This window comes from Orcinus orca, chromosome 15 (genome assembly GCF_937001465.1).
Source record: "Orcinus orca chromosome 15, mOrcOrc1.1, whole genome shotgun sequence".
In the NCBI taxonomy this organism is placed as follows: Eukaryota; Metazoa; Chordata; class Mammalia; order Artiodactyla; family Delphinidae; genus Orcinus; species Orcinus orca.
In genome coordinates this window covers 66,652,840-66,673,430 of record NC_064573.1, presented here as the reverse complement: position 1 = coordinate 66,673,430, position 20,591 = coordinate 66,652,840, and the positions used below count along the sequence as shown (strand labels likewise).

General features: G+C 59.3%; 1 protein-coding gene across 2 annotated transcripts; it reads right to left on the bottom strand.

Annotated features, from left to right (window-relative positions):
- Window positions 1–3,065: 3,065 nt before the first annotated feature.
- On the bottom strand, window positions 3,066–19,772 carry LIF (LIF interleukin 6 family cytokine). 2 transcript variants are annotated; one of them, XM_004283733.3, is made up of 4 exons: window positions 19,675–19,772; window positions 9,317–9,437; window positions 7,429–7,607; window positions 3,066–6,714 (listed from the first exon to the last, which is right to left on the bottom strand). In XM_004283733.3, exons 2-4 carry the CDS (start codon window positions 9,333–9,335, stop codon window positions 6,304–6,306), a joined length of 609 nt encoding a protein of 202 aa, XP_004283781.1. In that variant the 5' UTR covers window positions 9,336–9,437; window positions 19,675–19,772; the 3' UTR covers window positions 3,066–6,303. The 2 variants fall into 2 exon arrangements, with proteins under 2 accessions (XP_004283781.1, XP_033268690.2); XM_033412799.2 differs by lacking the exon at window positions 19,675–19,772 and having other exon boundaries at window positions 8,784–9,545.
- Between the last annotated feature and the right edge of the window lie 819 nt (window positions 19,773–20,591).

Here is a 20,591-nt window from a genome sequence, read left to right as displayed (position 1 = left end):
GGGTCGGGCCAGAGCCCCTGTCTGTAACTGCGTTGTCCTGGGCTCTTGTAGAATTCCTGTCATTGGGCTGCATCGGATGCTAAGCATTAGCTTTTGCAAAGACCACTGCAGAAAGAGCCCCTAGGAATTCACTCACTGCAGTAGGGCCCATCACATCACCCACTACCCCCGTGGGTCTCAAGGGAGGAATCCCCTTCAGAACCCAGTCCCAGGACAGGCTGTGTTTTCCCTGAGGCTCTAGAAAGCCTCCTCCTTTTTTTGCTTAATAGATCACATTTCCCTTTTTCCTTTAGCTGCCAGGAATCTCAGAGCCAACTCTGAAGCTCAGCCATGATAATTATGTGGCCCCTCGTGATCTGAAACATTTATTTTCTTTCTCTCTGTGGTCTTAGTTTTCTCACTCTGTCTCTGTCTTCTCCGATGTTGATTCTCTTTATTTTATCAGTATTTTTATAACGTGCCTTCTGTTGCAAGATGCTTTGCATGCTGTTTAGAGGACAAAGAGGACTATAAATAAGGAAATAAATATATAGTGTTTCCATAACGATGTTAATTTTATTGCTGAAAATGTGGTTGTTTAGCATGATAATATAATTCTCCTTCTGCCTAGTCTGAATCTAGGGCAGAGGTGACCTGGGAAATTCTTTCTTCCACTGCTGACCCTTGAGCTGCTTGGGTCTGAAGCCTGGCTCGTAGAGTCTTGACAAGGTAAGTGGACAGATGATGAATGTAAGGATGAACAAATATAACTCAACAAGCTGAGTGATGGATGTCAGGAGAGTCCCTTAGCCTCCTGGGGCCTCAGTTTCCTCATCTGTAAAATGGACTAGTACTCTAGTCCCATCTCAGAATGGTTGGAAGGATCTCCCGATGGGTGAGAAAATGCTTTGTAAACTGTAAAGTGCAGGGTCATTACAGAGCCCGTGGGATTGTGCCTCTAGCGGGATAGCTGTTGACAATTGGCTTCTTGGTAAGGGGGAGGGAGTGTCTCTCCTGTCCTGTTGACCTCCCGAGAGCCAGGATGGGAGAGGGCTCAGTTGGGTACCTGGGCTGCCCCTGGCTCCTCTCTGGGCTGGACTCCTCCAGGCCCGCGACTCAGGGTACCGTCAGAGGAGCAATTCACTGAAAGTTTGTCCGCCCTGCTCCCTCTCTTCCTCGTCAGCCTAGCCCCCCAGCCTTGGACTCAGAGCTGTCAGCTCCTCCCTCCTGCACTCACTGGGGGAGAGGACCCCCTTTCTCCTGCAGAGACGGCTCTGGGGTCTGAGGCACTGGGTTCTCTTTTCTCCATCTCTACCTACTGATGGGCCGGCCATGCCAATTCACACAGCGTCTCGAGTTCCCTGCTCTCGGGTGCCTTTCGGCAGCCACGTGAAGTAGATAGGATGGCATTCATCACCGATTCCTCTTGCAGTTTCACAGATAAGAGAGCTGAGTTCACTCTGGAGGGTCACAGGACTGCATGTGGCAGCACGGCGAGGACCCAGGCCTCAAGGGCACAGCCTTCCCAGCAGAGCGGCGGCCTCCTTTCCTCCCACCCACCGACTGTTTCACCTCCTGCGGGAGGATCACCCAATGACCAATTAACCACCCTGTGTTCTCTCTGGCCACAGCAGGGCAGAAAACAAAACACCTGCCCTCTCTTGGGGTGAGAACTCCCCACAGAGGTGAGGGAAGACCCCGAGGGCCGGGCAGCCCAGCCAGCACCCCCAGGATGACATTTAGGATCTGATATCCCTGTACTTCCCTCCTGTCTGAGCTTTGGTGTTTGCTTTGTTTTCCTCTAGTTTTCTAGCAAAGGTTTCTTTTGAAAAGCTTCAACCTTGTCTCCCACGAGAGAAGGAGAAGTGGGGGACGCTGGGAGTGTGGCCTGGAGGGGGGATTCAGCTAGCCTGCCCCCTCCCTGCCAGGAGCTTCAGGAGAAAAAGTCTGAAACAGCTGTGGGTTTGGGGGCCCCCAGAAGCCGCCGGCCTCTCCCTCCCAGGCAGCTGCCCGCCCTGCAGCCCTTGGTGACTTACACTTGGCGTCTTGGTCGACTCAGGAGGAGAGGTGGAAGGAGGGCAGAGCGGCCTTTCTTGGGCTTTAACGTGCACTCGGATCACCTGCGATCTTATTAAACGGCAGATTTCAATTCAGCAAGGATCTGCTCCCTCCCTACCCAAGACTTGCTGAATTGAAATCTGCCCTTTAATAAGAGGCAGTGATGCCACCTTCCTGATCACCCCCAGGTGAGGCCAGTGTTGCTGTGAGTCAAGGCCCTTCTTGGCAGAGAAAGCAGAGGACCTCGGCCTGAGCGCCCTGCTGACACCAGGCAGTGAGCGCTCTCTCCGCCTTGGCTCAGCACTTCCTCTGTGCCTCTTCCATCACACACACACACACACACACACACACACACACACACACACACACACACGTTCACTCACTGTCCCACTCGCCTTGGAGCTTCCAGAGGCATGAACTCTATCCTACGCACCTTTGGAAACCTACACACGACCTGACACTTACAAACATTCACGAAAGAGCACGTAGGTGGCTCTCAGAAAACTGCCCACATCCCTAAAGGAATCTCAGCTGGGGGAGCCCTGGACCCCAGCAAAGCACCGGGAGAGACTGGGGGCTGCTCCAGAGTCGCTGCGTCTGTGACCATCCAGTTCCAAACTCTCTTGTTCTCCAAAGAAGGGGGTCCCAGGAGGCTGGGAAGAAGGTTGCAGGGAAAGGGGGTCCCCAGATGTGACGCAGGAACAGGGACAGCAGTGTCTGCAGTGGGAGAGCTCCTCAGGCCCAGAAGAGCCCAACAGAAGCCCTGGTTTTGGCCCCAGTGTCCTGCGTGATTCCGAACAGGACCTCCTGGTGGCACCCCATGATCTGGAGCCCCACCCACCTTGTCCTGCCTGTGCCAGCGTTCTGCCCACCCCGCCCTCACCCATGCCGGCACCCTTGTCTGGTGGAAGCACCCCATCTTCCCACCCGCCCGCCCCTGGCCTGGCAGAGCCCCACCCAGCAGGGCGCCCAGGACAGAGACGGTCCCAGCCCCTCCAGCCCCGTCTCCCCACATGAATACAATCTGGAAAGCTTGCCAAGAGTAGATTCTTTATTAATTTCTCTTTTTTTCTTTTTAAAAAAGTATTCCTTCAGTATAAAAAATAAATATTTTAAATATGACATTGAATAAATAAAAATAATCTGTCAGTATGAAACATTCCCACAGGGTACATTCATCAATAGGAATTTGTCCCCCAAGGCCAAGTCCTTTCCAGTAGAAAGGAAGGAGGGAAACACGGAAGGATGCACAGAGCTAGCAGTGTGGATGGGAGTGACGCCCAGGTACTGGGTGTGGGTAAGGGACAGGCGGGGGTGTGGAGGGGGGTGGCAATCCGGAAGTAAGAACATCTGTACCATCTGAAGGGAAATTAACCTCTCACTTGGCTGTGGCCTCCAGCCCCACACGCTATGTCTTTCCTGGAGAGCCAGCGAGGCAGAGCTGGACTGCTTCTATTGGGGAGACATCTCCAAGGAGGGGACAAGGAGAGGGGGAGAAGGATGAGGGGGAGGAGAGACAAATAAATAGTGGTGCTTTCTCATTTAAAAATTTTTTAAATAAATAAGGTCCCCAATACCCCTCTTTCGATAAACTGCAAAAGGACTGTCCTAACCCCTCCTCTCCTGCCGGCCTCTCCCTCCTCCTCGGGCTGGGGCCGTGACCCAGGATGCAGGTGTGGGTCAAAACCAAATAAAGGAGGAAGTGGACAGCTTCCTGCCCTGCAAAGCTTTTTTCCACACAAAGGCTCCAAAATTCAGAGATGCTGTGCAAAGTGGGTGCCCATCTGCCAGACAGGTTCTACAAAGAGCACTGAGGACGAGGGTGAGGGGCAGAGCCGGGGCTACGCCTGGGGGAGGAGAATCGCTTGGTCCCCGAGCCTCAGAGGCTGCCCAGGTGGGCCTGGCACGGGGAGTCTGCGTCCACGGGATGATGAGACGAAGGGGGACAAGCCGGCTCCAAGCCTTCCAAGCCACGTTCACTGAAGGAGCAGAGCGACGGGGGACAGCAGGCTGAGATCCTGGACAAGGCTGAGCGTGACCCTCAGTGTCTTAACCCTCAGTTAAGACAGTGTTGGAAAACATGTAACCATTGTGGTCTCCTCCACCACCCGCCACAAAACAGTCTTGCCAACGGGACGGACAACTCCCACCTCCAGCCCCCGACCCCAGGCCTCAGGGCCTGCCTACTGCCTTGCCCACCTGCCCTCCGATGGACACGGGTAAAGTGCTCGGAGGAGGCAGAGGGGTGCAAAGTGAGTGCAAAGCACCAAAATCGTGCTGGCTGAACGGCTAGGCTCGCTGCCCGCTCAGGGTTTGAGAAGACGCCAGAACCCTGCTCTTAGCAGCTGCCCCAGCTCTGGGCCCTCCTCCCCTGCTCCCAGACTGGAGGGCGTTTCTCCACTAGCCTGGCCCCAGCACAAAGGAAAGGATCAGGTTCCCTGCCTGGGAGCCCAGACATGGGTGGGGGTGTGGGGGGAGGTGGGGCAGGAGGGACCACAGCTTCCTGGTCTGCATCCCAGGGCCTCCTCGTCCTCCTCTCCAGAGCAGGGGCCTCCTCCCTGGGCCGTCCAGCTTCCCGAGGTCCAGCCAGGTCCTCTCGCCCTCTGTGGGTGTTCAGGCCACCCGAGAAGGCACTTCCCCGCTGGGTGCTGGTCAGGACTGTTCCAGGGCCCCCAGACTGCTAGTCTAGAGGCAGCTTGAGGACAAGGAAACAGCAGCAGGTGGGCCACCAGGGCTGCCTTGCCCACTGCTCCAGGGGTGCCATCTCTATGGTGAATGTTGCCTCCAACAGCACAATTCCAGGGGGCGCCGGACAACACAGTGTTGAATGGGCCCCTTGGAGCCAAGCAACATGGTGGCCCTGGGAAAAGGCCCCTTGGCCACTCCACAAACTGGCCCAGCCTGCCTCGCAGCCAGGGTCCCGATAGCCCCAGAGCCAGTTACCGTTAGGGTGGGGGTTGGAGCCGGGTCCCCCGTCCCCTCCCAGACTGACCAGTTCTCTCAGCTCCTGACCCTTCTATGAGCCTCACCCATAAGGCTTATCCCACTTGTAACATCTTCGACTTCCAGACCAGGCCCTGCTAAGGCCTGGCCCCGGCCCCTGCAGAAGGAGCCATCATATTATTTCTGCTGGAGAGGGAGCAGGGAAAGGAGAATTAACTTTGCTATTTAAAGCACCAATAAGTTAATATAAATAGGGCATCAAAATAAATAGACAATCATGCTGGGTCAGACACACAGCACCCTTGGATCTCAGGCTTCCTGAGACCCTGACCTCAACTTCTGCTGTCCCCTTGCTCCGGGGTCCAGCGATGGCCTCTGGTGCCCCTCAAGTACCTTTGTGTGACCTCATGGGGCCTCCGTGGGCCTCAGATGTGAGCTGCCACTCTGAACTACTGCATCCACCCCTCCCTTACAGACCCTTGCCCACAAGACTCTGGGTCCCCTCAGAACCCCCTCACCTGACTTTACAACCCGTCCACCTCCCCACACCCCGCCTCCAGGTCCAGCCGCCAGACCCCAGCCACCGGGACAGCAGGACAGACTGCGGGCTCAAGGAAGAAGAGCCCATCGAGACTTTCAAGGGCCTCTCTTCCTTCCCAGGCCTGAAGGTGGCCTCTCTGCCTCCCCAGGAGGCTGAAGGCCAGCGACCTCCTTCTGGAACCTTCCACCTGACAGTCCTAGGCCTGAGCTCTCCAATCACACCCAAGACAAGGCAGCATCTCAAACCAGAGTTCCCTTTCTAGCCTTCCACTCACCATACTTGTAGGGGCCAAGGATCCTTCAGGATCCCAGCCCCTCTGGGCTGCCTGAGTTCCAACCAGACCTTTCAAGGTCTACCGAAGGGGCAGCGAAGGCACTGATAGTTGTCGTTCTGCTGGGGGCCAGGCAATGCCCCCGACCCCTGCTGTCTTGCCCCATGGTCAGGGTCACTGGAGGCAACTTGTGTGGTTTGCTCACGAAGACCCTGGCTGAGGGGACGAGAAGGGGCCGAAATCCAGCCTGACACCGGGTGCCTGGCTGCAGTATCCCAGAAGAAGGGGCGCCTTCTTCTAGTTGGCGCCATGTATAGGTTCTCCCTCTGGGAGTTTTGGCTCTGCTTGGCTTCATCACAGCCCACCCTGGAGGGGAATAGACTGGCCAGGAACCCCTCGGGGTCTGCGAGCAGCCCCCACTTGGCTTGGGCACTGCTCTGGGCCCCGGCCACAGTTTGAGAGCCACCTAAGTCTAAGATCTCAGGTCACTGTGCGCTATGAGACCTCCCGTCTAGAAGGCCTGGGCCACCACAGTGATGACCTGCTTATACTTCCCCAGGAGCTGACAGCCGAGCTTCTTCTTCTGGAAGACGTCCTTGCCTGAGGTGTCTGGGCCGTAGGCCACGTCCACGTGGGCCACGTGGTACTTGCTGCACAGGCGGCAGAGCACGTTGCTGAGGAGGCCCCGCATGACATCTGCCGTGGCGTTCAGCTTGCTGTGCAGGCTGTGGGCGCTGGGATTGAGGACCTTCTGGTCCCGCGTGATGTTGCCCAGGGAGGCGCCCAGGTACGCGATGATGCGGTACAGCTCCACCAGCCGGGCCCTCTCCGTGCCATTGGCGTGGAAGGGCGGGAAGTCGGTCACATTGGGGCTGCACAGCTTGTCCAGGTTGTTGGGGAATGGCTCCCCCTGGGCCGTGTACTGAGGAGCAGAGGGGCGGAGGGGAGGTGACATGGGAGTCAGGGATGGGTGTTCCAGCCCTGCCACCAAGCCTCTGGGTCAGCTCTTGGGCTTCAGTCCCCACACCCCAAACACAGTGGCATGAGGACCCAATCACTTGCCCTGTAGGCATCTCGGGACTGTCCTGAGAGCCTGAAGTAATTGTGGGTGTGGATTCCCTTGGTAAAGCATCCAGGCCTATACCATGCAAGGAATTATCCTCCTCATCACAATCATCAGGACCACATGGGGACAGAAAGGAAAACCCCGAGTCTCACCTCCAACGTGTGCACCACACACACTTGCCCTTTCACCCACTGCACTCACCCTCTTCCTGGGCGGCTCTGCACCCCCGTCAACCACAACCCGCCGTCTCTCCCAACAGCACCCTGCCGTCCACCTCACCGCCTCCTTCTCTGTCTCTCATCGGCCTCTCCCTCCACAAGGTGGAAGAATCTCAAGGCTAGAAGTGCCAGGCACCCCCTTCTCCAGGCAGCTCTGCCCCTATCTAACTGGGCACCCTAGGCAAGTGGCGGAGCCTGGGCCAGGGGGTGGGGAGGAAGCTGAGGGAGTCTGGGTGCGGTGGGACCAGTCCCCCTCCCTTCCCTTCCCTGACCAGCCCCGCCAGCCCAGGTCCCTGCAGCAAAGCCCAGCCCCTCCCTCCCTCCTTCCTTGGTACCCTGGGGGGAGACTTACATAGAGAATAAAGAGGGCTTTGGCACTGCTGTTGAGCTGAGCCAGCTGGTTCTTGATCTGGTTCATGAGGTTGCTGTGACATGGGTGGCGTGTGGCACAGGTGGCGTTGACAGGGGTGATGGGAAGGGGGCTCCCCGCTCCGTGTTTCCAGTGCAGAACCAGCAGCAGGGGCACAACTCCTGGGAACAGGCAGGAGGGAGCCATGAGCAGGGAGGTGGGGGGGTGGGCAAGAGGTCTCATGGTAGAGGATGCGCCTCATCTCCCTCAGGGACACCAGTGTCCCCTCTCAGCCTCCAGCTCTCTCTTCACCCAGCATGGCTGTTTCTTACTTTCACGATGTCACCAAATCTGCTTCTCTGTCCCCCTCCCTCCAGAGCTCTAACCCTCTGTCTCTGCTTCACTCCCATCGATCACTCCCTGCTGTCTCCTGACAGGAGCAAGGCGCAGGACGTGAGCTGTTTCTACCAGTTGGAAACTGGGTCCAGGGTGACACCATCCTGGCCTCTGGCTGGAGGGTACCACGCCCCAGCCCCAGCAGGTCTCAAGGAAAAGAGCAGCCCCTACCTCCCCACCTCCCAGGATGGTCCAGATTCCTAAGTGTTATTTCACACTTCAATCTCCCAGAGTGGGCTTCTTAGGGGACCATGGTGGGGGGGGTTCTGCTGACCCTCATCTCCCAAACCTGTCACATGATTTTGGCTCACTGGGCCCTTTGTCCCCTAATTCTGTGGTTATCCTTCTCCAAATGTGGCCACTACCCTATCTAGGACCCTCAACTCCACCCCAATTCTGCAGTTCTGCCCGCCCCCCACTCCATTCCCAAGTCATTCTTCAAAACTTCCTATCCCACTCTGTACTCCTCCTGGCCTCCATGCCCTCCCACTCCTGTCTGCTGGTCCTTGCTCCAGGTTGTGGGTTAGGACAAGGAGAATCCTGGGGTCCCTCAGTCCCAGAGCCTTCGGGAGGGCAAAGGAATGGTGCAACCAGGAAAGAAAAAAGGGAAAATGTCGCACGCAGCCAGGTGGGCGGGGGAGGATGGAAAGTGAAAGGTGACAGGAGAGCTGAGAGCTGTCCGGGCCTGTCCAGGATCGCCCCTCCCCGCCCAGGGCGCCTACTTTCCGCCTCCCCCCACCCCCCTTGCTTTCCAGGTGACCCAAGCATCAAGGGCTGGGGTCGGTGGACCTGTGAGGCTGGAGAACCGATGAGGTTGGGGGAAAGGGTGGCGCGCAGGAGCCGGTTCCCCTCCTGGGACAGTGGCAGCCTCAAGTTCACTTCTGGGTCCCCTGTGCCTCCCAGCATCCCCCGGCAGTGCTGAGGCCCCCGATGGCTGGGGGGCCCCCACACCCCAGGCTCACCTAGCACAGACCACAGCTTTCCAGACACTAGCAGATGGAGGCGGCACCTGCTCCCGTCCCGGGCCGGAGTTTGCAAGCTGCTCAGAGGCCGGCGCCCCTCCCAGGGAGCAGCCCGGGACGCGGTTGGAAAAGAGAAAGCGGAAAGACAGAAAGAAAGAAAGAAAAAGAAAGAGGGAGGGTGAGTCCCGGAGAAAGCTGAGCTGGAAGAGCAGCAGGAGAGCCGGCGGAGCGAGGAGGAGGAGGAGGAGGAGGAGGAGGAGGAGGAGGAGGAGGAGGAAGGCTGCGGCGCACCCTCCCTTGCCCGCCAACCTGCGGGCCCCAGGGCGGGCTGGGCGCGCGGTGCCGGGACCATGTGCCTGCTCTCGCTCCCGGCCGCCACCCAGCGCCTCCGGCGGCCCGGCGGGCTGCGCGGGCGCCCCAAGTGTCCGTGTGTCTGCGGCGAGTGGGTGTCCCGCTCACGATCGCCAAGTGCCCCAAGTTGCCGCTGCGCCCGTGGCGGGGCGCGGAAGCCGGCGCGGGGCGGGTGGATTTACCTGCCGCCAAGACCTTCATTATGGGCTGGACTCCAGAGGGCCTTGGAGGAGACCTTAGATGCCTGCAGTTTTCAGAGGTTCATGCTCAAATGGGGAATTTGCCCGATTTATATACTGGAGCCTGTGTTGTAAGACAGAGAGAGAAACAGCTATATTTAGCAGGGATCCCCGTCCAGGAAGTTGTTTGAGGTGCATCATAGGAAATTATGAATGGAAGAAAGTGAGAGTGAAGGGGGGGCAGTGAGGGGGGAGGGTGGCAAGAGCAGACTTTTTCCCTCTTCTAAGAATTTGATTGATAAAATTATAATGAACTCTTCAACAAAACACCCTGCGGTTTTCCTGCGTGGCTTGCCCTGGGAGTTGTTTGAAGTTGGGGAGGGGGAGGAGGGTCCCCGAGTCATCGGTGTCCCTGGGCAGTGGGTACCCCAGACAGCCCTGACTCACCTGGGTTTGGGGAGGTGGCTTGAAACTAGGCAAGCAGACGGAGGCTGCCACCTGTGGCCCCCTGTTCAGGGGGTTTGGGGGTCAGTGGGGAGGAGGCAGGCTGGGGCTTGGCTGACAAGGAGGCTCCAGGAAGAGGGGCTGGGGCCCTGGTGTGGACTTTAGACGGTAAAAAAGCGAAACTGAACGTGGGCGCTGGAAGCCACCGCAGAGGTGGCCTCCTCCAACCTGCCCGCTGCCACTATGCAAAGTGGGGCTCCCGCGGGGACAGGTTGTCCAGGGTCCCACAAGGTCAGGCCTCCTGACTGCCATCAACAAGCCTGCATTGATGACCACAGGTACCTGTGGGGCTGAGGAGGGGGCTGGGAAGATGGGAGGTGAGGGGTTGCTGTGACTCCCTTCTTTGGGGAGAGCCTGGGGAGGAGATTCTGGGAAGATGTGATGTTTCTGGCGTTTACCTAAAACTCTTTGCACCCTTCAGGGGAGAGTGGTCCAGCATTTCCATTTTGAAAGGACATTTGGAGCAGAGACTTAAGGAGGCTGAGCCAGTTGGAGCCAGGTTTGCTCCTCAGGACGCAGAGGGATGGCTGAGGAGAACAGAAAATGTCTTGGAGGGCCCTTGGGGCTCAGCATCAGAGAATGATTATGGCCCCCAAAAGGTGCTTCTGGAGTCTCTTAGGCAGGGTCACAAATACTGGTGTCTATCGTGGCCAGGTAGATTCATAAATGAGTAAGGAGGGGCAGGAAGGAATGGTGAGGACTAGGGCAAAATGAGCACAGCAACTCCTCCCTGGCAAAAAGCATTCAAAACAAAACAAAAGAGGTGGGGGAGTGCTGGTCAGACACATCTGGGGCTATGTGGTCCCACAAGTTGCCAAGGGCGCCCCCGCTGCAGCCCTCCCACCTGACCCCAACCAGAGAACGAGGCAGGAGAGTTGCTTCTCCAAGGCCAGGGAGCCCTGCAGCCTTTCCCTGGCCCCTGATTCCCTCTGCCCACCCCCTCAGCCCTCCTCCATGCCCCCAGCTCCCGCCTCTTGCCACATCCCGGAGGACCTGCCCAGCATTCGTTCATTCCTCCGTGCCAGGACGAGCCCTCCTGCTGCCGCCGCCGTGCCCCCTCCCCCCCACGCATGCCCTGCCCTCTCCAGGCTGCTTCCTCCCGGCTCTCCCAGCTTGGCCTCGGCTGTGGGGCGATAAAACTGCCCATCCCAGCGGGCGCTTCCCAGCAGGGAGGAGGCTGGTAGAGCCCACACTGGCTTTCCTTCCTCCTCCCGGTCGCTCCACACCTTGTGTCTTCCTTGGGGGCCATGGAAGGCCCCAGCTGGCACTCGCCCCTCTCATGCACCTGCTCTGGGGTCTGTGTATGCCCCTAGGAGGTCCAGCCACCCCAGCCTGTCTCAGGCAGCCCCACACCTCAGGACATCCCAGCTCACCTCCCTCCCATAATCCCCCAGGCCCAATCTCTCCTGCAGGAGGGCCTGAGCACGTGGGGAGCGTGAACTCTGGATCAGCCTCCAAACCCCACCCCCACATCTCCCGGACCCCTGTCATCTGCCTCATCCTGACTCTTCTGATGTGGACCCCAAATCCATTTGACCAGGGCCCCACAGAGGCCCCATCTATGGATCCCCTGTTCCCCCGCCCAAGTGTCTCACTGGGTGCCCTGATTCTCCTGGAGGCCGCCTCCTCGTCCCACTGCCCTCCTGCCACGGTTCCTCCCCTGCATCACTCCCAGTGGACTTGCCGGGCCTTGCACTGTCTTCTGGCTGCCCAGACCCCTCCTCAGCCCTAGAAAACGCCCTCAAACGCCATGTAATCTCAGCCCCACCCCACAGGAAACAGGAAGTGGGGCGGAGTCTAGAAGATACTTCACCCTCGCCCTGACTGGCCCCCTCCCCTGCCTCAGTTTCCCCTCTCACGGTACCTGACTTGGTCTGTGCTCCCCAAGTGTTCTGGGCCCCTCGGCACCCCAGGCCCAGCCTCCCTCTCCTGTCCATGTCCAGCCACCACCTGCACCGGGCCTCTCGGGGGCAGGCCGGGCAGGGTCTCGGAGCTGCGGACCCGTGAGCCGCCTGCAACGTGGCCTCGGTCCCCGGGAATCGGCTGCCCAGGCGGCGCTCCAGGCCAGCTTTGGTCTCCTGGAGTTTGTTTTCTTCCTTCCCTCTCTACGCTGCTATGTGTGTGTGTGTGTTTTCCCCAGCTTCCTCACGGAAGGCATCCTCCCTTCTTGGCTGCCTGCTCCCAGGGTCGTGACCCCAGGCCCCACCCTGGAGTGGCAGCCCCAGCCCGGCCCCTTCCAGCTGTGACTTCATCCCCAGCCTGTCCTGCTTCTGCACACTGGGCCTGCTGGGGATTTGACCGGCCTCAGGGTGAGGGGGACAGCTGGGGCCCACATAGGGCACCCTTAGTCTGGGGGGGGGCGGCCAGGCCGGGGCTGGGGGTGCTCCTCCAGGCGGCTGTACCATCCACCTGCTCATCTCCAGGAAGCGAGTCCAGGGCCGGCCTGGGGCCTCCCCAGGGCCCCTGAGGGCTCTTTCTCTCCCACTCACTTTGGCGCATGTGGCCATTCAGCCCCTCCTTTCCTTCTGATTCTCATTCACCATCCACAAGTCTCTCTTAGAATGTCAGGTGGGGAAGCTGAGGCTCAGAGAGGTAAAGACACTTGCCCAGGGCAGCACAGAGAGTTAACAAGAGAATGAGGCCTGGAGCCCTGGCCTCTGGCTTGAAGGCCACAGCTAATGCCAGCAGCACCTCATGCTGCGATGGGAGCAAGGGGTGGTGAGCTGCATTCAGGCCGCTTCTTCCGGGAAGCCTCCCCTTCCTCCCACAGCCCAGGTTAGCTGAGTCTGCCCAGTCCTGCCCACTCTCCTTTCAAGTGGGAACAAGTCTCATTCCTCCCTCTTTGAGGGCTTGGTTGGGGTCTGATCCTCATTTGTACTCTTGACAGCACCTGGCTCAGGGTTACATCAGAGCAGATGCTAAGTATTTTCTAAAAGCATTTTAGTTTCCAAAAGCTGTCTGTGCCAAGTCTCTCATGGCGAGAGGAGTAAAGTCTGCTGGTTGGAAGCATGGACTTCAGCCTCAGTCAGAGCCGGGTTAGAGGTTTGGGTCTGCCAGTTATGAGCTGGGTGACTTTGAGGAAGTGACCACATCCTGGCCTCAGTTTTCTCATCTATAAAATGGGAATAATGACACCTGTGCTGTGGGTTTGCTGTGAGGGCTCAGGCTCAGCGCAGTTCTGGGAGCCCAGCCAACCCTCTGCTCGTCAGCATTGATCCTCCTCACCGTGGAGGAGTAGGGGTTCTTGTCCCCATTTTACAGATAAGGAAAGTTGGGCATAATCCAGGGCTAAAGGGGGAAAGCTGGGCAGGAGAGGGGCCTGTTCATTCTCTCCTGATGGATAATGGAAACAAAACACCCTCGAGCCTCCAGCTTCTGGGGTGCCCCAGGAAGATCAGATGGGTTGCTGGGGGGGCTGGCACGGCGGTGGGCTCTCTCTCCCTATGTCCTATCCTGGCCCGTGACCAACCGCACCCCAGGCTTGAGCTGAAGACAGTGGCTGACCCAGCCTCACCGCCCCCAGGAGCTGATTCACCCCCAAGGCCCATCTGAGAAGGAAGGAGACATAGTTCAGCTCAGAGGGGCTTGAATCACCAGCCGCCCCCTGCGGAGCCCTGGGGGGAGTTGTGGAGGTGGGGGACAGCCCCTGCCTGCCTGTCTGTCTCTTTCCTGGGCCCCGGGGCACTCAGGGGAGAGGGTAACATGGCAGTGGCCATTGGCAGGGGGTGGCAGGGAGGTACCCTCACAGCCAGGCATCCTGTGTGGGCAGCCAGGAGCAGTTACTCACCAGGTAAGCAGCTCTCTGGGCATCGGGGAATTCCCCAAGGCTAGTGACCCAGAAACTGAGTGCTCTGGGCAACCCCCATTGCCCAGGCCGGCCCCCCTCCTCCCTCCCCATCCCTCTTCCCTGTCCCCATCTAAGATCTCAGTTCTCTGAAAACTCAACCAGCAGCTGCTCTCAGACATCAGCTCAGGCCCCGCTCCTCGCCTTGACACTCCCACCTGGGAAATGAGCACAGCGGAGTCAGATGGGCCCAGGGGAGGAAGTTGGGGGCCAGAGGGAGTGGCCCAGGACCAGAGTTGGTGAGGGACAGCCAGAGGAGACAGGAGAAGCTCAGGAATTCCTGGCACAGCCCTGGCAGTTGGGTATCCTGTCCAAAAAGGCAAAAACACCTCATTATTCAGCACTTGAGAAAGGAGGATGTAACTACACCTGCAGGGCTGCCCACCTCCACCATCTATATGCTCTCATGTACTTTCCTGTGACCGCTGGCTTGGCTTTGCAAGTCACCTTTGGTCCCTTTGGGGCTAGGGTGGTAGTACCCATGAGTAAGGGTGTGTCTTACAGCCAGGCAAACATGGGTTTGATTCCTGCCCACACCTGTGACCTGGGGCAACTGGCTTCCTCTCTCTGAGCCCACTGAGAGTGGGGATGCGGTAGCGCCGGGCTCATGGGGCTGTCATGAAGATGTTAAGTGGGAAACACACAGTGCCTGCCACATGGCAGCCATTCTAACCAGAGGTTGGGGTGGCCACAGGAGGGGCTCAAACCCCAGCCTGAATCAGGGGCTTGGGTTGGGCCTGGGTCCAGGGGTCCATGCTCCACCTGTGATCTGAGAGTTAGGACAAGGAGGGCTCCTGGGTCCTCTCAGTAGACAGAGTGTGGCGTGGGTCCTGGGGGAACAGGCAACCTCTCAGAGCCTCTGCAGGGGAATAAGCAATTCTTCCCACCTTGGGAATAAGCAACACTTCCCTTCCAGCTGTCTTTGAGGCTCTTGAGGTCCAGCTTTGGGCCTATAGTCTGCCCTTCTCACCCTCACCCCATCAAATCTCTGGCAGGGACCAGCTACACACCCTCAGGGCCAAGTGGGAGCCAGAAGCCAGTCTGGCCTCCTGCCAACTGTCCCCGGCATCACCCCAACATTTCCTGACTGGTTCTGCGTCAGGAATCACACCCCTGGAGGTGAATCAGAGTGACTGCATATTTTTTCTTCAATTCTGATAGAAATTGCAAGGGAAGCAGCAGCCTACAGGGCTCCGATCATCAGTGGGGTCAGAGGCCTGCCTCCGAGGTCCATGCCAAGTTGCATGGGGCCTGATTCCACTGCAGGCTCTGTCCTCAACGTCTCCATCTTTAGAATGGGTGTCTCTCCTCCCTGATGGTTCAGGCATCAGCCCTTAATGGATCTGGCATTTTAGCCTCTGCAAGCACCTTGACCTCCCCCAGGCTCTCTCTGAATCTTGAACTAGCTTGAGACCATCGCAGGCAGAGGTAAAGAGCGATATTTTCACACTGTAAGTCTCTGCCTCTTAGTGGATCATGGATTAAATTTAGAGGGTTGCCGCCAGCACTTTTAAAAGAAAATAGAATCGCAAAATCACCCAGCATTGTCCAGAGCGAGGGCAAGCGCCGCTCAGCGGAATTTTGTTTCCGTCGTCTGGATGTGTCAGCGTGTGCATCACCCTCTGGTTGCAAGGTGCAATGTGTTTCTAACTGTGGGTCTCAGTCAGAAACGTTTGTAAGCCACTGGTATCAGTGATGAAAACCAGGCCCTGAGGGGCTGAGGAGTGACTTGCCCGAGGTCACTCGGCAGCTGGCAGCGTGGGGCTCCTGACTGCTCCTCGGCTGCCATCCCTTGCAGCCCAGGAGTGGCAGGAGGTGCTGCGGGCAGGGTGGGGCTGGGCAGGTGCTCACGGTCGGGGGTGGAGGCCTGGCATCACCCGATGCCAGGACAAAGGCCCTCCCACGGCCTGGCCTCTCACCATCCACTCCCTTCCGCAGCCTCAGATCCCCGGGCTCCCCACCCCGCCCGGCCCTGCCCGGGTGGGGCCCGGAATAGTCACAGGCCTTCCTCACTCTGCCACCGAGCTCTTCATCCTCATTCGGGCAGCGGGAGGGGGACGCGGCTGCAGTCCCCGCTCCAGGGTAGCCCGTGGCCCAGAGGCCCAGCCCATTTCTGGGAGTGCCCGCCGGGCTCCCCTTGGGTCTGTCTCTCCGCCGAGTGGGCATTTGCATGTGTGTGCGTGTGTGGTGAGGCCGTTTGTGTGGCTGTGTGTCTGTGTTGAGCTGTGTCTGGCCGTGTGTGCGTGTATGTGTGCGTGTGTGTGTGTGGCTGGGAGGGAGTCGGGGTGGACACACCTCTGGCTGACTTTGTGAGCCCCCTGTGTGATTGTGTGAGTGTGTGTGTGACCGTGTGCCTGGATCCTGTACCAGTGGATGTGAGTCTGTGCGTGCCAGGGGTCTCTGGACACGTGTGGGGAGGCGTGACCCTGTGTGTGTGTGTGTGCGCGCGCGCGCGCGCGCGCGCACGCCCCCGAGTGTGTCTCCAACAATCCCTGCTCTTCACCCTCCAGCCCCCGCCCCTGGGAACTCTGTGGCAGCCTCACGTCACGGGGGCCACCAGCAGCTGGTTTCCTCCCCACCCCACCCCAGCGCCGCCCCCCTGCCCTGGCCACCCTGACTCTTGGCTCAGGGACTAAGCTGATGTCAGAGCTGAGCTGACAGCTTCCTTCTCCCACTGGATTTTCCAAAAGAGAGAGACCACAGCCCGGCTCCTATTAAATAATCTCGGGGTTGGTGGGGGGAGGGGGGAGGATGTTTCACTCAGTGATTTCCTGAACTCAGAGGCAATAAACAGAACAGGAAGCAGCCCCGCGGACCCACTCAGCCTGAAACCGGCTGGCCCTGAGGTGGGGACTAGCGTCCCCTCCCCCAGACAAGCTCACTGGGGCCACCCTGACCCGACCCCAGAGCTGATGTCAGGGAAGCAGCCAGGCCCTCTCCCCAAACCGTCCTTCAGCGCCAGCACGGACTGAGGAAACCGTTCTGAGGATGGTGGGTGGGAGGTGATGTGAGCCTCAGGCCTGATGATAAGATGGAAAGAGTAGAGTAGCCCAGTCCCAATGGGCAGGGAGGATAGAGGGGTTGAGGCCCGGCTGAGGTTGGACCGTCCTCCTCCTGGGAAGAGAAGAAAAGATGAGCTCCCTGAAGTCAGGGAGGGACAGGACCAGGTAGGGGAGGAGCTGGGGGGAGCCGAGAGGAGAGGGCCAGGCTGCCCCCTCTGTCCTCCAGGTAACCCGGGTATGACACCCGTCCCCACTACCCTGCACCCTTGAGCCACTCCAGCCCTGCTTCCCATGCTTTCTGTGGCACGTAGCTGGCCCATCACTGACCCCAAAGGCCTTATGAGCTTCTCTCCTGCCTGCATCCCCCAAAGCAAGCAAAGCACTCACGAGAGTCCCCTGTTATCTCCGGTCCTAACACCCATCCCCACGGGAGACACTTTAATCCTGGTTTTACAGACATGGAAACTGAGGCTCAGAAAGTTGAACGATTTGCCTAAGGTCACACAGGGTGCGATGGAGCGAGCTCTCCAGCCCACGACCCCACAGCCTCCCTCAAACTGGAACCAGGAGGCCAAGTGTGGTCCAGGGCTCACTGGCAGCAGGGGGCCAGGGGGGTCCCCAGGATGAGTCAACCCCAGGATCCCCTCCTTCTGCCTGGGCCGGCCGCTCAGCTGCTTATCAGCTGCAGGACTCCATGACACAATCCCGCTCTGATCTCCTGCCCAGCCTGGCCTCCTCCACCCCTGCCCCACCCCTGGACCCCGTTTCCGCTTCCTCCCTTTCTGGGTGGGACCACAGTGGACTGTCTAGAGAGCTGGAGTCCCGCAAGCCCCTCAGTGGCTGTGGTCTCCCCAGAGTCCACTCTGGTCAGCAGGCTGGCAGCAGGAGACCCTCACATAGAGGGAGGACAGTGGCCTGTAGTTCCTGACCCTTAGGCTCCCCTCCAAGAGCCCACCTACCTCCTAAAGTGGTGTTAGCCTGGGAAACTTAAAGACCACCCTGGCCTCTGCCACCTCCATGTCCCCACTTGCAAAGGGAAAAGGTCAGAAATAATGAGGGGGGTGTCAGGGGTGTGGGGCTGGTGGTCTCTTCAATCAGCCAGGCCTCAAGGGCAGTCCTAGCTCTGCCACTCACGGCCTCAGACATGTGACCTCATTGCTCAGACCCCAGTTCCAAGAGTATAAAATGTGACACAATGTTGTCAACCTGAGAGGTTAGCATCACCCTCTGGGAAACCCTGCAGCACAGAAGACATGCCTGAGTGACTGATAGTATTATTATCTTAGCTGTTAAAACTTCACAGGTGGGGCCCAGAGAGGGGAAGTGACTTTTCCAAGGCCACAGATTAATGGCACATCCCCAACAACATGTGGGCTGCGTGCCTCCCTCAGGTTCCCAGACAAGGAGTCAAGAATCCCAGGTTTTAGTCTTGATTAGCAGTGGGGATTCCAGAAAGAACCTTTTAGGAGTCTCGGTTTTCCCGTCTGTAAAACCAGCCTAGAGAAGGCCATCCGTCTCCAAGGATCCAGAAAGGCTCTTTGAGGTGTAAACTACGGGATGGGGTTGTAGAGGATAGAGAAAGCCTCCCAGGCACCCTGGAGCGCTGGACGCAGCGGGGGTGAGGGCCAGGTCCGGGGCTCGCGGCTCAGCGCTCGCCAGCACTCAGCCACTGAGCTTAGCCCCAAGCCGCGGGCTGCAGCGCCCCCCACTGACCAGTGGGCAGCAGGCACCGTGGCAGGGGCACCTCCAGCCCTGGGTCCACCTGACTGGGTCAGTGCCTCCCTTAGGGCTGGGCAGGGCAGGATTTGGGAATTGAGGAAGTTGGGGTAGATGCCTGGGGCTCGGAATGGAGGGTAGGCCGAGGCCGTCAGCCAGGGCAGGGAAGGAGGCCAGCAGAGGGGTCCTGGAGGGGCCTCTGCCCTGCTGAGCACCTGGAGGCGGGGTGGGGGTGGGGGTGGGGGGTGTGCATTGAGGACTGGCCACAAGGGGGAGCCAGAGACCTCATGCAGCGGGCCTGGGGTGGGGGCTGCGTGCCTCCATCCAGTGGGAGCTCTGGGAGGAGGGGCGGGGGTGGGGGGGTAGGAGGGAGAGGAGGGGGAGGAGGGGGACTTCTGTCCCTTCCCACCCCCCTCAAGCCCCAGGACCACCTAATCCCCACCCAGGACAGGTTCTGGGGACAATGTCCCTGCCCTCCCAGGAGCCTCTCCCCAGTCCTGGGGAACTGCTGATGGCAAGATTGGGGTCCAACCCCTTCTCAGGTTATTTATGCCAAGGTGCCGCCTGCCCCTCTGCCCCCCGGTGCCAAACTCTGTGAAGACTTTACTTACATTTCTCCTTTCTCCCTGCATGGTCCCATGAGCTGGTGCCCCCACAGTTAAGCCCATCTTACAGAGTAAGCAAAGCACAGAGAGGTCGAGTCCTCTCTGGGTCAAGGTCAAAAGCATAGGGGTCATGACCTTGACCGACCACACACCCCAGAGCCTCCCTTGAGAGACTTCACTTTAGCAAAGACTCACTCTCTTTTCCCGAAAGCAGAGGCAGGCAGGGGCCACCCTGTGACCCACCACAGCCCCTTCTGGGGGGACAGGGACCCTCTACCTGCCAGGTCTCCATCCCAGGGAAAGCTAGGCTGCCACGAACTCAGAACCCTCCACTGCTCTGGGGAAAAGGGAACTTGAGGGCCCCTTGGGAATCCAGGAATCAAGACCCCCAGGGGTGACCCCTTTGGGATGGCAAAGCCAGGACTCCGGCCTCCCCATCCAGTACTCTCTCCTCTGCCCTCTAAACCTGCCATGATCTTTAACCCCTCAGGTGTCCACATGACACTTTCACATCTGGTCTGAACTCTACCTCCACAGGCTCAGAGAGATGTGCAGGGCACATCTTACCATGCCCATTACGCGGTCGGGGAGACTGAGGCCTGGAGAGCCGGGTGGGCCATCAGGTGCCCCCGACACATGAGGGAAAAGGTGATGTTTGCCTGTGCTGAGGATAAATTCGGGGAAGCCTACCGTGGTCTGTGCCGCACCGGACCCTCCAGCGTCTGGCGGGGTGCTTGCTGGGTCTTCAGTGGGGCACCATCAACGTTGGGCCAGGCTCCTCTGCTTCTCTCTCCTGCTGAATCTTCTCTGGAGACAGCTCCTCACCCCGCCCCCGACTTGACTTCCCGTCCAGGGCTGGGTAGCCCCGAGGCTCCCCCCACTTCCACCCCACCCCCTGGCTGAAGGGTTGGGGGCAACAGGGGCCGGGAAGCCCAGGTCCCTGGCTAGACTGCACCTGACACAGGTGGGGCAGGGTCTTCAGGCTGGTTGAGGGGAGAAGCAGGGCCAGGGGTGGGGAGGGGTCGTCCTTGGGCCCGGCGGCCCCTGCCCTGTGCTGCGTGGCGAGGCCGCCGGGGCCTGACTCACGGCTGACTTGGCCGCGCCCAGCCCGCCAGGGTGATCCAGGCCGGCATAAGGCGATGACTGGGCAGCCCTCCACATGACCGGCCGGGGTCGGCCTTAGGTGTTTTGACTCAGACCTGCCACAGGCCGTGTGCACCAGGGCCATGTCCCCTTGTCCCCATCCCTGGAAGAGTCACAGGGCTGCAGCCAACCCCCCGGACACGGTGCCCCTCAAGCCACCACTCCTTGCCCTGGCACCCACCTCAGAACCCGGGAGCCACCTGGCCCATCTGGTCCGCCCTCCTCCACGGGCTCTGGGGCCCCACCTGCCCAACCCCCTCCCTCAGAGACCTTCGCCCCTCCCCGAGTCAGTGGAGCCCAGCCCTCGGGGACGCCCCAGGAAGCAGGGAGCGGGGTTGGCTGAGCCCAGGGCCTCCCCACTCTGACCGTGGACTGTGACCCTTTCCTCAGCATGGAAAAGGGGTTCTGTGGGCACTCCGGGTCCCAGGCCTGGCGTGGGTGGTGGCGGTGAGAAGGGGGGACAG